At 38.4% G+C, this 15075-nt stretch overlaps 1 protein-coding gene across 1 annotated transcript in view; it reads right to left on the minus strand.

The window, feature by feature from the left end:
• The window catches only part of LOC140925651 (uncharacterized), a 164728-nt gene extending 162657 nt beyond the window's left edge, over positions 1-2071 (minus strand). The window contains exons 1-2 of the mRNA XM_073375565.1: positions 2062-2071; positions 1845-1971 (exon numbers count right to left, since the gene is read on the minus strand). Coding sequence (XP_073231666.1) covers positions 1845-1971; positions 2062-2071 — 137 coding nt within the window. The remainder of the gene's footprint in view (positions 1-1844; positions 1972-2061) is intronic.
• Positions 2072-15075: the final 13004 nt, after the last annotated feature.

Genomic DNA, 15075 nt, shown 5'->3' on the forward strand with positions numbered 1-15075 from the left:
CTGAGGCTAGAACGCGAGCAAATCAGGCAAATATTGCTGGACTTGGAACAATTGACCTCTGACACAAGTTTCACATTTTAGAGCGAGCGGAACGAGATTTTCGGTTCGCGAGGCGGTCCTGCTAGCGATAAAATCGCGATGAGTCTTCGTGCCGCTAGCCAAATTTTAAATAAGACGAAAGACTTCTTCGAAAGTCTAGAATATTACTTGAGAATATAAACAACAAATTTCCGTTGGCGGTGCGGTTAAGGAGGAAATCTTGTCGAGTCAATATGAAAGTTCCATTGTCTTTTGAAGAAAAAACAGATGACGCTCGCGCGTGCGCATAATCGGGACACTGTCCCTTTAACTGTTTGTTTGCCGAAAAAAATGTTCAATGCTAGTTAGTAAAAGAGAACTTTAAAAACTAAGAGAATGTATTTGGCAGCCATATTGTTTTTCTTCATTCCTGGGAGAGAGGTCATGTAGCAGCTCTTCCAACCCTAAAAGCCAAATGGTTTGCAACCCTAACCTAAAACAATAGAAATAATGGTGAACAGTGTTGTGTTAATGTTTTCCCCGACCGATTAAAAGCCACCCAACCAGCAGGGAGAGAATCGTACGGTCATACCACCTCGGTAAGCGCTGTCAGCGGTTACTGAGGTGGTCCAGTAGCCTTATATTTTTTTTCATTTCTTTTTTACTCTCTTTTTCACCTGTCTGGTGCATATAGCTAGTAACATAGTGTGTTAAGTTGAAAGCAAAGTTTACAGAAATATAAAAAATGCGGTATGTATCGTAGTGTCTCTACCGGTATTTTTAGTAATACTGGACACTGTTATCATTACCCAGTTCAAACGTCGAATTTCACATGTCCCTAATTTAATTCCAGAGGTAACTGCTTTGAGATGCGACGTCTGAATCAACTAGATTCGACAGTTTCAAATTAAATATCTAAATCATATCTAAATTGCCTCTAACAGCCGAGATATAAGCGTTTTAAAAGATGTAACCCAAGCAAAACTTTGTCTTATGAATTTATTGATAGATAGGTGCCCCCACGGCCTTAAGTCAAATTTACAACCGTAAAAGTATTGAAAAGCTGACGTTTCGAGCGCAAGCCCTTCGTTGGATCGAATCAAGGGATTCGAGGATATGTCTGCATGGGCGTGTAAAGGCAAAGATATTGGTGGCCGGGAACATGGCAATGTATATAAAAAAAATACTTCGGATAGAGCAGCGTTCATTGATTTGATTTTTTGGCGGATTTTGAGCGCCGATTAAAAAGACAAGGCTTTTGCAAAGCTCTGTGATTCATTGGTGTAAAAAAAAAAAACGTGTTGTGGCTTGAACAATGTGGAAGGTTGAAATAGCATCAGGTTTTGATGAGTATGTATCATTTCTTTCCACATTTAGATCTGTCGCCTTGTAATCTCACTGATTGACCCATGTGCATCTTAGTCAATAGTGTGCGGCAGCTTATGCTATAGATAACGTTTGTAAAGGTGAATGCGTGACAAAACTTTCATTACGTTGTGAATGAAAGGGCAAGTTTTGCATTGTGTGCGCGCTCACTGAAAGTCCTAGGTTGATCGTCAGTTTCTAAAGCGTTTTTTACTAGAAAGCAACGCTCTTGTCTCGTTAAAAGAAAACAAGTAGTAGTGCGAAAATATTTCATTTCCTTTGGAGTCATTTTGGAGCATTTGATAGTTCCTGTGTGAAACTCGGATAAAACGATGACCTTTCTAAAGACTAATAAAATAGAGTAAGAAAATTTTAAGACAAAACATAAATATGGGTCCAAAGTTGTAAAATAAGAAACCAATAGGCCAATTAATCGAAAGTAAAGTAGGAAATACACTTACAATTTAGTGGCTGTAGTTGGAATACAATTCCAGTTATGTGTTATATTGCCTTTTCTACAGTCGTGTTCGTTGGTGACTTGGCCAGAACTTGTTATCGAACCTTTACTGCGACACAAATGCTTGCAATCTGCAAAATGATTAGACGCATGAATGAGGCAATTGGTAGGGGAATTTTTAAGAGAGCGATACACTTCGATATTCATTAAAAGACAATTACCAATGTTCATATTTGCTCATTGACCAAGGATGAAACCAAATTTTTCAATATTTTGGTAAATTTTTTTTTGTTTACAAACCTTAATGGACACAAACTACTTGTGTTGAAAACAATGGCGAAACAAGGGCAACTAGTCTCAATATTCTTGTGTTCCTTTTTTCAGCGAATGGAACTGAACCATCAACTAATAAATTCAAGACCGCTGTTTGTGCAAACTACTATAAGTGTTGTGAATCCTGGTGCATTTGTATCTGCCAAAATCCGCTTCTGAGATCCAACGTGGAAAACACGCTTGCACCAGCGAAGAATCTAGCGCATCAGCAACTAAAGACATTGGAAAGCTGTTTACTTTAGTGACTTTATTAACTTTACGAAAATCAACACAAAATCTATATGACCCATCCTTCTTTTTTACCAAAACATCAGGATATACTCTATACGGCCTTTGCCTGATAAGCATAGCATCACCAGTATTAATGACATGCTGTACAAGGGATGTTCTAACCAACTGATCCCCAGGATTCGCAACAAAAGACAGCCTTTGCTACGCACGACGGCGTTTATGAATTTGTGACAATGCCGTTTGGATTAGTGAATTCAGGAGCCAGTTTTCAAAGACTTATGGGTCATATTTTGAGAGGTTAGAATACCGTTTTGCTTTGATTTACATCTATGATATAATCATTTTCTTTAAACCTGTAGATGAGCATTTAGTCCATTTGGAGGAAGTTTTTAGAAGGCTGTGTGACGCCAATGTTAAGTTGAATCCAAAGAAATGCAGTTTCATTAAACAAAGACTAGAGTATCTCGGTCACTTAGTTACGCCAGAAGGTATAAGTCCCAATCCAGACAAAGTAAGGGTAATTCAAGAATTCCCCACCCCCAAAAAGTTGAAGGAATTGAGGAGTTTCTTAGGTTTTGCTTAATTATTACAGACGTTTTGTAAGAAGTTTTTCAAATATTGCCAACCCTTTGAATGCTTTGACAAAGAAGAACGTTCCTTTTGATTGGACTGTAGCTTGTGCCGAGGCTTTTGACAAGCTTAAGCGTGCCTTGGTTTCTGCACCGATTTTGGCATATCCTAATTTTCGGGAACCATTTTTATTATTTGTTGACGCTAGCTCCACTGGTATTGGTTTTACCTAAGTGCAAATTCAAAATGTAAAGGAAGTAGTCATTGCTTACAATGCTCGTGGTTTGAATCGGGTAGACCAAAATTATAGTCCTACATGCAGAGAGAGAAGCGCTTGCACTAGATGAAGGTATTAAGAAACTTCAGCCTTATTTACACAATCGTAATTTCACTGTAGTTACTAATCGTAGCTCACTTCGTTGGTCATTGTCTTCGGAACGTATTTTAAGTATTTTTGACCATGCAACTAAAAGAATCATATCTCTAAAAGGTCTAGATAGCAGCAACAATATAGATAGTCGTATAAACATAACAACTTTCTTTAATTTTCCAGACAAGTTTCGACGGTATATCCGTCATCTTCAGTGTTACATATTTTGAAATCGTCGTCGCATTTAAGCGCGCGCGATCTTAGAAATTTCGTTACATTGCGTTGTCGATATTGCTTACTAAAACAAAAAATTAAATGTGTGACGCTTAGTTCTTACAGGGAGATAGTCAGGTTAATGTGTTTCACCTGCTGGTTGAGATCGGGCTTCTCCCATTTTATAAACATGGATTCCTTAGAGGGTTGTCCAATACAACCGCACCGTAACGGTCCGTATAAGCCATGTGTCGATCCGTACGGATCGAACCGATCGACAAAACGGGTATACGGTCTGTAAAGAGTGTTTTACGGTCCGTAAATCGCATCTCATTAGTGGGATTTAGGATATTTTCATGGCAAGAGTGGTTATATACGGTTTGTCGATCTGTACGGATCGAACAGATTGACAAAGGGGGTATACGGTCTGTAAAGTGTGTTTTACGGTCTGTAAATCGCATTTCATTAGTGGGACTTAGAATATCTTCATGATATGGCGAGAGTGGGTATTTACCGTTGGACGGTACGGACCGACGAAAGGGGTATAATTTGTGAAGAGCTCTCTTCGGTCCGTAAAGTGCGCGAGGTTCACGTTGGCGATTATTGGGTCCGTATAACTTAGGAGATAAATTATAAGAGAGATATTCAGCACTATGATGCTGTAAACTCAAGGTAGTGTAATTGCAAATATTATGATAATTTTACATTGACTGTTATGTATACTCAGTGTCCAAAGTGCAATATTTTACAATCTCTTGGCTAAAATTCTATCGTAACTAACTGCATTACAGTTTTCACTTTCTTTACTTTTTGCCCTTTTTCAGCACGCGTTTTTTCTTGAGTACCTTTTACGGTGTCTAAGTTTGCGACCCGGAACGAATATTTCAAACCATATCATGAGTTATAACTTATGTGTATTGGTGAAATGTTACTCTTGAATTGAACTGTATTTTCTTCCTTTTCAAACATTATAGCACAAGACAAATTTGGGAAATATGAATTAAACCAAGGATAAAATTAATCCACAACACAAAATTGAACTGGAACATCTACATGTACTAGATTGTGGGTTAACCAGCATTTTTAGCAGCAGGTATATCACAGGAAAGGTTATTTGTAAAAAAAAGTATGTTGTCACTTGTGTTTCGGGTAGGTCAATATTTGGAATTACTTACAACTTTGAGATGTCAGTGATCGTAAAAAAGAAAGAAAATTATGATGGTAAGGACCCGTAGGAGATGAGAGTTTTTTTTTGATCCGCCGATTTCACGTTGAAAATGACGTTTTGCTGGCCAGATTGTGCGCAGGAAAATGATGCGTAACAATAATAAGAGGGGATGTGAGAAAAAATAAAATGTGATTAATAAATGCCCCGATGATATATTAAGACCCTGTTTACATGGAGTGGGGGACCCCGGTCTAGTGGGGTAGGTTTCTTTTGTTTTGTGTCAAGATGATTTGCTTTACCACATTGATTTTAATCGAAGGCATAATGCTCGTGAATCTTTTTCTCAGCCTGTTGTCCCAGCTGCATTACGTTTTGAAATTCTCCCTAATGTACATGATCATATTGCCGGTGCTCATTTTCGCTTGAACAAAACTTTTAGTAAACTTAACCAAGGATGCTGGTGGAAAGATGATTTAAAGATGTAGAACATTGGGTTAATTCTTGCGTTGAGTGTTCAATGAGGAAGTCTCCTCGAAATTCGAAAAAGGCATCTTTACTTCCGATTCCAGTCGAGGGTGCATTTGACAGAGTGGATGTTGATGTTTTAGGTCCTTTTCCACTTTCTAGTAAAGGCAGTAGGTATATTGTAGTTTTTAGTGATTATTTGACTCGTTGGGTCGAAGCATTCCCAGTGCCTAGTGTACAAGCAACTGTTATTGCACGTCTTTTGGTTGATGAAATTACTTCTAGACATGTGGCACCACGTGTGTTGCTTTCTGACAGGGGAACTAAATTTTTATCTAAAGTAGTTGCAGAGATTTGTAATTTATTTCAAATTCAAAAGATCAATACCTCCAGTTATCACGCACAGACCGATGGTCTTGTAGAAAGGTTTAATTCTACCTTGTGTCAGTCTTTGTCAATGTACGTTTCCAAAAACCAGAAAGATTGGGACGAGTTCATACCGCTTATTTTGTTTGCGCATAGGACTTCTGTTTTAAATGAGACTGGGGATTCTCCTTTTTACGTTCTTTATGGGCGAGAGCCACGCTTGCCAATTGACCTTAAGTATTTACCTGCTGCGGCTGATGATTTGAGTACTTCAGTCCTTGACTATCGAAAACGTGTTGTCGAAAAGGTCGAGTTAGCGCAAAATCTAGCTAGTGAAAATTTACAACGTGCTCAACAGAAAATAAAGGATTATTACGATCAACAGACAAAAGAACCTGTTTCTGAAGTTGGTCAACATGTTTGGGTTTATACTCCGAGAACTAGAAAAGGATTATCCAAAAAGTTAATGCATAACTGGTTGGGTCCATACAGAATCGTTGAGAAGTTGTCGCCAGTGCATTTTAAGTTGCGCACGTCGCCAATAAAAAAGTTGCTTTTTCGAGTCACGCAAATCGTATGAAGCCGTTTGTTGATCCAATTTTGAGGCCAATTGATTCTCCGCTTTTTGATGATCCTGCCGAGCCATATTTAGATGAATCTGATATTCCAAAAGATTGTTTTGAGCCAAATAATTCTGTGCATGCTGAAGAGAATCCTTTAGACATTGGATTAAATCCTGTTGGAGAACAAGCGTTAGTGAGCCCACAATCTCATGAAGAGAAAGAATCAAACAAAGAATCAGACCAAGAAAAGACAAAGAATCAGGTTCAACATGAAAAAAGAACGAACTCCGGAAGCAATTGTTATCGACAATAAAACTGTGTTCAGTGCAGAAAAATTCTAAAACATCGAAAGAGAAACGGAAAGGTTGAGTACTTGGTCAAGTGGCTCAACTATCCTTAAAGCCAATCAACATGGAAACCGGACGAAAATATGTTGGATAAAGGTCTCATTGATAATTATCTCCGGTCACCAAACTAGTCTTAGTCTATAGTTTGTTGTAATCTGCCTTGCTGCTGGGTTTGTGTTTTGTGTTTTTACTTAAACTTCTATTCGCTTTTCCCAAACTTATTTTCATCGATGGATTCATGAGCGTCCTCTCTCTCTCTCTCCAATCTTTCTAGTGTTAGGGTTTTATGTAAGCTTTTCATCTTTAAGTTTAATAAGTTTTCTTTCTTGATCTAAGATTATTGTGTCCGATGCTTTGACAAGCTACCAAGCTTTAAATGTTGTCGAGTGTAAATGACGATTTTTGATTTTGACTGATAGATTTTGTTTGAGATTGGGTATTATGTTATTTTGTTGAGCCGGACGTTTTAGGTGATTAGATAGCTGGAGTCCTTTTTTGTAGCTATCTTGTTCACTTGTTAGTAATGGTAATTCATCATTTATTCAGCGGTTCTTCGAATTTTCGTTAATCTACTCCTGTGAAGTGGAACTATACATAACTGGAGAAGAGGGGAAGTCAAAACACACGTGAATTTAAAACGTTGGCCGTGCTATGTTCGATTTTGTGGTGGAGTTTGACCTCTACTTGGTTATGTTTAAGGCGAACTATGCCTGTTTATTCTATTACTGGCCAGTACATTCTATCTTTAACAGACAAGTTCGCTGCTTTTTCATGATATTGTGTTGTAACAAAAGCATATGTTACAAGCAAGATAGCCAGCTATTCACGAGATATACATTGTCTGCTTCAAACAACCTCAGTATGAAGTCAGCAGACAGCGCTAATTTACAAGACGACATAAATTGCAGCACGAATCGTTGTCTATTCCCCTACAAGATGAATGTGTCTACCAATCTAAACTTTTTCAAGATGTTCACACTGGAACGCTAACATGCATTTGTTTTCAAGCACTCAGGATTCAATAACTTTCACCTGCTTTGGACATTTAACGTTGAACTCTTGATTAATATTAGTGGTAGTTTTATAGTCGTTTTGATATTTCACATTATTTCCTCAGTACTTTTTCAAATTTTCCTTAGTGTTCTTCCGCTAGTTACGTTTGTTCCTTACTTTTTCATTTATATACGTCCAATTGCATCGAGGACGATGCCTCTTCTAAGGGGGGAGGAATGTTGTGAAGTATTTTGTAGGTTATTTTAAGTTTATTTCGTGTTTGTGCCTGACGTTTCACTCGTGACTAAAGTCTTGTTATTATCAGTTTATAGATCAAGGTTAATCTGTATTTGTGTCGACAGGTTTTTAAATTTTATTGCCTTTTAAAGTAGTTTTTCAACATGAATGTCATTTATTAAATTTGAGTGTCAGTCCTTGAAGTAAGCACGTTTTGGAACCATCCCTGACCTTGATTATTACCTACACCTGAGTTCCTGTTTTGGTTTAAGGTACAGCCTCGTGGGTTTAGCTGTCACGCTTTCATTGGTTTTCTTATGGGTTTGTTTATTCCACTTTGGTTATCAACAGAAAATTCGTTTAAGTTATTTGGAAAAGCGTTTGTAACGCTCATGGTCAGCAAGCCTGAACGTACCTACGTTTTACTTATATATGTTGCCAGTATTTAGCCCAAGATAGTTAGTAGTTGAGATTAGTTACAGTTAGTTGTCGAGCAGAATTCGTTAATTGATGCTGTAAACAAGACATATGAGCTGCTGTAAAGATTAAAGAACGCCAAGATGTAAACTCAGATATCTGGTACCTCTACGCTCAGCCAGCGAGTTGCTCGTAAACCCCCTATTATTATCTACATTGAAATGAAATTTAACAGAATTGGATCCTTACCCACAACGGTTACTTCAACAGTTTTTGAATCAGTTCCTTCTTCATTTTCTGCTAGTAGAGTGTACTGGTAGGTACCCGTACGATTTAGTTTGAATCCTTTTATGACCAAACCGCCCTTCAAAGCTGTTGATGTATTCATTAGAGTCAAGTTAATCGGTGGGGTACCTTCCAGCAGAAACCAGATATAATGCTCTGGTACAGTTCGCACCTCCGCCAACGGTACCCTTATCCTCGGCTTTTCTGAAAAAGACAATTTACCATGTTTTAAGATGTTCCGATTTCAAGTCATATCAGGTTGCAAGTTAATTGAATTAGAGTTGATTAATTCTACTTAAATAAGACTCCCGAAAGATAAGTTATTACTGTAATCTCTTGTAGAACACCATGCTAAACGATACTCAAGAATTTTAGTACCTAGATTGGAGGTTATTCGTAAGTTCGACGTTTGAAATAAGTACGGGAATACTTTTAATTCACACTGTAACTGAAATTGGCCTGCCGTAAGTCAGACATGCCTCGTATTATCGTTTTGGGCCATCCCTTTCAAATTTAAGCGTTTCAATACTATCTCACGTTGTTGCAAAACGTCCCACTTTACACACTCGGGAAACAAACAAATGATAGTAAGTAAGAATACAGGAGAGCCGTATTTATGATATCACGTACTTCAAGGATTTGAATCGCGTCATCAAATCGTTGGGAATTTAGACTAAGTTTCACATCGTGTACCAGTAAACCGTCAGTTTTCTTGAACTGTCAATAGAAAGAGTTTGATCTAACGGTACTATAACATTTTACCCCTACAACTTCCCAGAAAGTTTTTAACAACGGTGATCAGAACTTCAGGCCAGGGGTTTGTTTACATGACAGCGTTTTCTGAGGTCAATGCAGGTGAACTATGTAGGCACCTTCAAGTAAGGCCGCGGGGCCAGTAGCTGGTGTTATTTTGGTCACAGTTTGTTACTTCTGAAAAGCAAAGGTTTCCTTGGTATACTAGTTATACGCTACATTTCTCGCATTCATGAATATTTTTTCATTCATTTAAGTGTTACTGATTAAGAGGGAATAACATCTTAAGCGTTTTTCTTTCACTTTTTTTTTTCCTAGGGAAAAAATAAAACGAAACTTTTTTTGATTTGTAAGGTCTACGTTACTATGCAGCCCTCGCCATTTCCGTCTTTCTGTCATTCTGCACTCCACCACATTCCACGTTGAGTATAATATTTGACACGAAATCATTTACGGCTCTGTACGCGTTCATATCGTTATGTAACTCTCTTTATGTCAATAAATAATAAGCTACATGCGTAAAATCTTTATCCCTTGTTAAATTGAACTAAGAGAAAAATAAAAAACCCTTTGGGTGATCAGTTTCATTTGAATACCATAGGCAGTGTTGACATCGAACGCAGAATATCATCGATGCAATCAAACAAAGCCCGAGGGACCGACAAGGTTTCTTAAAAAACTACCTTACCCCGATTCTTTCAGTAATCACGTCTATTATTAACACTTCTATTGAAACATGCAAATTTCCCACCACTTGGAAAGTAAGAAAGTAAGACCTCTCACTTAAACTGAAAACCATGAATTAGCAAATAATTTCGCTTTTATCGGTTTCATCAAAAGTTTGTGAAAGGGTCGTACACAATCAATTCACATTGCAATTAAATGATAGGTTAACAAAGACCAAAGAGGAAAAACAAAAATGGCATTCGACGGAAACATCTGTCATAGAAACAACTGACACTATTCTTATAGTGATAGACCAAAAGATGTTGACTTCGGCAATGTTCTTAGACATGAGCAAGGCTTTCAACGGCCGTGTCAACCACGAAACTCTAATGTTGAAAATGCAAGATGTAGGCGCCTCAAACTCAGTTATCCAGTGGTTTTGTAGCTACCTTAATGAAAGACGAAAAGTGGTTCGAATCCATTCAATATTGTCAGAGCCCTTACCCATTAACTCCTTCGTTTAGCGGGTAAGTATACTCGGACCACTTTGATTTAGCATATACACTAATCGATCTTCCCTCAGCACCTCAGGAATGCAGCGTCCAGAGCTATGTAGACGACACTAGGCAGGTTATATCCTTCAAAATGAAAGATATTGTGAACCCCTTTGCAGACTTTAGAGAGTACTTGCATAGAATAGGACGATGGTGTTCCAACAACCTTATTTGTTGAATCCAAGCAAAACTTAAGTTACGGTGTTTGGTAGCAGGCCAATGCATTCCAGATTGGTCACTCCCAGCCTCACTTTCATGGGAAGAGAACCCGTACTAGAACACACCACTAAAGACCTTGGGGTGATTTTGGACACTAATTTAACCTATGACGAACACATTACCAAAACTCTTTCCTTCTGTATGTCTTGCTTCAGTCAAATAATCCGCACAAAGCATGTTTTTGACAAACGCACCCCGCTATTAAATGAATAAATAAATAAGCTCTTCACTGATTTCAAAAACAAACGTTCCGGATTACAACTGACAATTTAATAGTAAAATTACAAGGAAAACTATTTATAAAACAGCATTTAAAACGTTTAGTCCTAATTTCAGGAAGTACATAGGAGTGATCACGATTCCTTAGCAATGTTGTTCTACTGGGTGGGAGGAGATCCGCCAAAGGGCCCTCTGCAGAATTTGTGACACTCTTCCACACCGTATTATCTGAGGACTCTAGAAGGCCTAAGAGCACCTGTCTGTAAAAATTAGACTTCTAAATATCTGTTAAAATGATTTGGCGAAATAGTGCTCTGTTCTTTGTATACAAAATAATTAACAATTATTGGACGAGGTTGAGCAAGATATCGTGATTTGTCTGTGGCGAACAGATCAATTATTTGCCGAAGCCGAAGGCTGAGGCAAATAATTGATCTGCGAGACACTGACAAATCACGATATTTTGCGATAACCGAGTTCAATAATTGTTTTATCATTCGATCACCGAGTTTGTTTTTACAATGAATATCCTTGGGAAGCGAAGCAATCTGCAATTTTCACGCAGGAGCGATCGCAGAAAAGGAGAAAAGCATGGTTTCCTTTACGCATGAGCAGAATATTATTTGCAGCCAAACACTGTTGGACGGCATTGCACATGAGCAGACCATTATTTGCAGGCAGTTATTTGCATATCACGTGGTGGGCTTTCGGCCAATGAAAAGAAAAAAAATTTCTTTCGAATGATAATTTAATTTCGAAGGCATACAATTTACTTCAGTAAAAGTAATGCGTGAAAAAACATAATTTTCACCATGTGCGAAACCTTCAAATCGATTGAGCTGCTGGTGGTTGAATGTTAGAAGGATGGTCTACAGATTCCTGTAAAAATTTCTTTGGGCAAATGATTACTAGCGACGCGGGAGCTTTACAAAATCTGTTAAAAATGCAGATATTTGACCTTAAGCGGTCAACTTTGAAGTTGCGAGTCGGACAAAATTTAGTTCCTTCACTTGTCTAAACCCACAGGAGATTAAAACAAGCAGATGGGAAACCGTTTTAAATGGTCATACCTTAAAATCTGCTGTAAAAGACGAGTCCAAAGGCCATTTTAACCCGATTATCGAGAAGTTTGATCTTTGTCTTGTAACGCGCGTGTAATTGTACACCGCGCCAACTGTCAACTCATTCACAGGACAAATACAATTCTTTGATCCACTTTAGGGGATTTTCATTACGACTGCATCTTTTTCGACAGCTCAGTCATTTGTTAAACATTGCTTAGAATGTATAGTATCTGAAAACGTTACCAGAGATTACATCTGATTGCTACAACAGAATGACACAAAAATGCCGGTGCTCAAATCTCGAATTACAGGCAGCCGTTTGTAAGTCACGCAATCCAATTTAGAGGGGTGGAGAAGGGTGAAGTAGCAAACAGCCACAACGAGAACAACAGCAATAATTAAGGCTAAGTTCACACTATACTGGATAGCTTTTCGTGCAGACACAAAAAGCTATCCGGTAAAGTATGAACACCTATCCAGTAGGTGACACTCCTGTTTAGAGATCGGCGCGTCTCAGCTTTGCTTCACCCTTCTTTGCGTGACCAGAAGCCCTATCCAGTATGCTTTCTTTTTGTGCCGGCACAAAAGCTCTCCGGTATAGAGTGAATAAAGGCAATCTATAGCTTAAGATATTGATACCCTTAGATACGGTCTTTCCCTGTTAGAATCCAAATACTGGTTACTTTGTTTATTCACAACTTTGGTTGTCAGCTCCCGGACTTGGTGATTTTATTAAACGGTATCAGTACCACAACCTGCCGAAAGAAGCCGTACAGTTTGTTGCCCAGTATCCGGACGGTACCAGTATCCGGACACTTAAAACAAAAACTCAATTTTTGAGGCGCCTTTTTCAGTTAGCGGTAAACAAAGTATTTCGAATGAAAGCCGAACATTTCAGCTTTAAGATGAAGGTTTCGGCGAGTTGAAAGCTTGCGAAACAGTCGCAGAAGACGCCCTTCTGTTCAGGTGAATAAACATTAGCTAAACATTTCATGGCTAATATTTACGCTGTTTACTGCGCATTAAAATTAGTGCTGCTCAGAAAAGGGTAGGTAATATGTGATATTTTCAAAGAAATGGTTTTATATTTAAAGTGAAGATACTTAAAGAAAACAGGTCCTCAGAAAGTTTGTTAATTCGTCTTGAAATTCGATTTGTTTGGAATAACAGAGGCCAGAAACATTCACTAAGTATTGATGTCAGGTGCCCAGTATCCGGACAGTTTTTTCTTTGCTGTACAGAATCGATGAATTAGCTGTGTACATTATCCGGATAACATTTATTTCATATCTATAACTATAATTAAAGCTTAGGATATATGATATAGTCGTAAAATGTAATTCTACTCAACTCCATACGGAAATTTTCTTCACTCATTCGGAGGCGACTTGATTTCGTGTGCGCCGCTTGACTGCATTTTTTATATATAACCGAAAGCGTCGGAGTTGAACCTGGAATTCTCATACTTTCCCTAGTTGTGACTGCTAGAATAGGGTTGCAACGGTCTGAAAAATGTCACAAAGGGATTGAGAGATGTGAAAGAAGGAGGAATAAGAGCTAGAAAAGCAGGCTTATTGTAGGGTCTGTAGGGACTGAGCGTGAAGAAATCAACACTACAGATCAGACTAAATAAGAGAGTGACCTTTGACATTCGCACTGACGTCCCTTCCCCGAGCTTTTTTTTAAATAAAAAATGAAGAAAAAAAGTCGTTTGCAGATTAGCTAATTGAGCTAACAAACCGCGGCTTCGGCATGTCCACGGATGCCTTCCTTGAATCAGTGAAAAAGTTCCTAGACAAGGAAGTAAGAATTATGCCATTTAACAACGGCTAGCGTTCCCCACCATACCCCAGTCATTTGTTATGTTTTATTTCACGATGCTAGGTTATATTTTTGGAATCGATTGCCAGACTTCTTTGCAAGTGCAAGAGAAGCTTATAAGTCGCTTGCCTGTCGAAATTTATGTACAATTACGTTGTTATTGTTGTGTCCTGATACTGGGCCAGCTGTCCGGATACTGGGCAACACAGGAGCTCTGCAAAAATTTTAATTTCGCGATGGAAACAAAGGCAAAAAAGTTAAACTGTCTTTCGTCATATTAAGGAGTAAATAGATTTTCTCTGGGCCAAATTTCAGAGCTCTTGCGACTTACAAAGGAAAGTTATTGCAATGTTAAACTGAAGTGTCCGGATACTGGGCAACATACTGTACTTGAAGCTGTTGAAGAATTTGGCACAAGGCTGCAGCTGCAAGTCTGTAAAACAAACTCTAACAGAAGCATGCAGTCACAGTCTAGGGACGTCTAGCATTAAGGTCTTTCCCAACCCTTAATTCTCTTCAGGGCCGGCCATGGTTTTTGCGTATACAGTATATTGGGGTATTTAATTTCAGGTATACTGCTTAAAATTGGGTATAAAGTATTTACTCGCAACTAATTTTGGGTATAAAGTATACCGTGGTTTTCTTAATTTTGGTATTTTACACCATTTTAGTATAGTTTTTGGTATATTGCAAGGCAGTTATTTCGGGGATTTTTGTAGCGGAGCTCCACGTGCGCGCTTCGGAGCCCCATAGCTAAGTAAATCTGCGGTAAAAAGCCAACGAGGCGCGTAGCGCCGAGTTGGCTATAACTGTCCCATATCCAACAAGCGCGAATGGAATAAAAGTTTTATTAATTTTTCTTAAACTCCAAACGTCTGGTTATTACAACTGAATTTTAGTAAATTTCATTTTAGATATTACAAAACGACCGGATATTAATGTAACTTCCAGTAAACCAAGGGAAAATCACATGACAAGTGCGCCGTTTACGAACTTAGTTGAATGAAAAATCTGAAAGGGAAGGACGCTATGCTTGAATTATTCTCCACAACTACTGTTTTCGCTTTCCGTCACTGTGACTGTGGAATTTGACGCTGGATAGGATGAGACCACTACTGCGTTCTCATCAAACAGGGTCCTCGCGGAAAAACGACTAAGCAGACAATCACGAGGCGTGATACGAGGGCAAGCTGTATTAGAGCTTTTGGGAGTTGCATTACGACCTTTTCTTGGGATGCACTCTTTGCGCTGGATTCGTGTAAGGACAAGTTTGATTTTTTCATTCAGATTCTGTCTGCTGCAATTGATAGATAATTGACCATCAAAGTATCACGTATGCACAGTACTGACAAACCCTGGTTGACACCTAAAATTAAAGCAT

This window comes from Porites lutea, chromosome 1 (assembly GCF_958299795.1).
Source record: "Porites lutea chromosome 1, jaPorLute2.1, whole genome shotgun sequence".
Lineage (NCBI taxonomy): Eukaryota > Metazoa > Cnidaria > Anthozoa > Scleractinia > Poritidae > Porites > Porites lutea.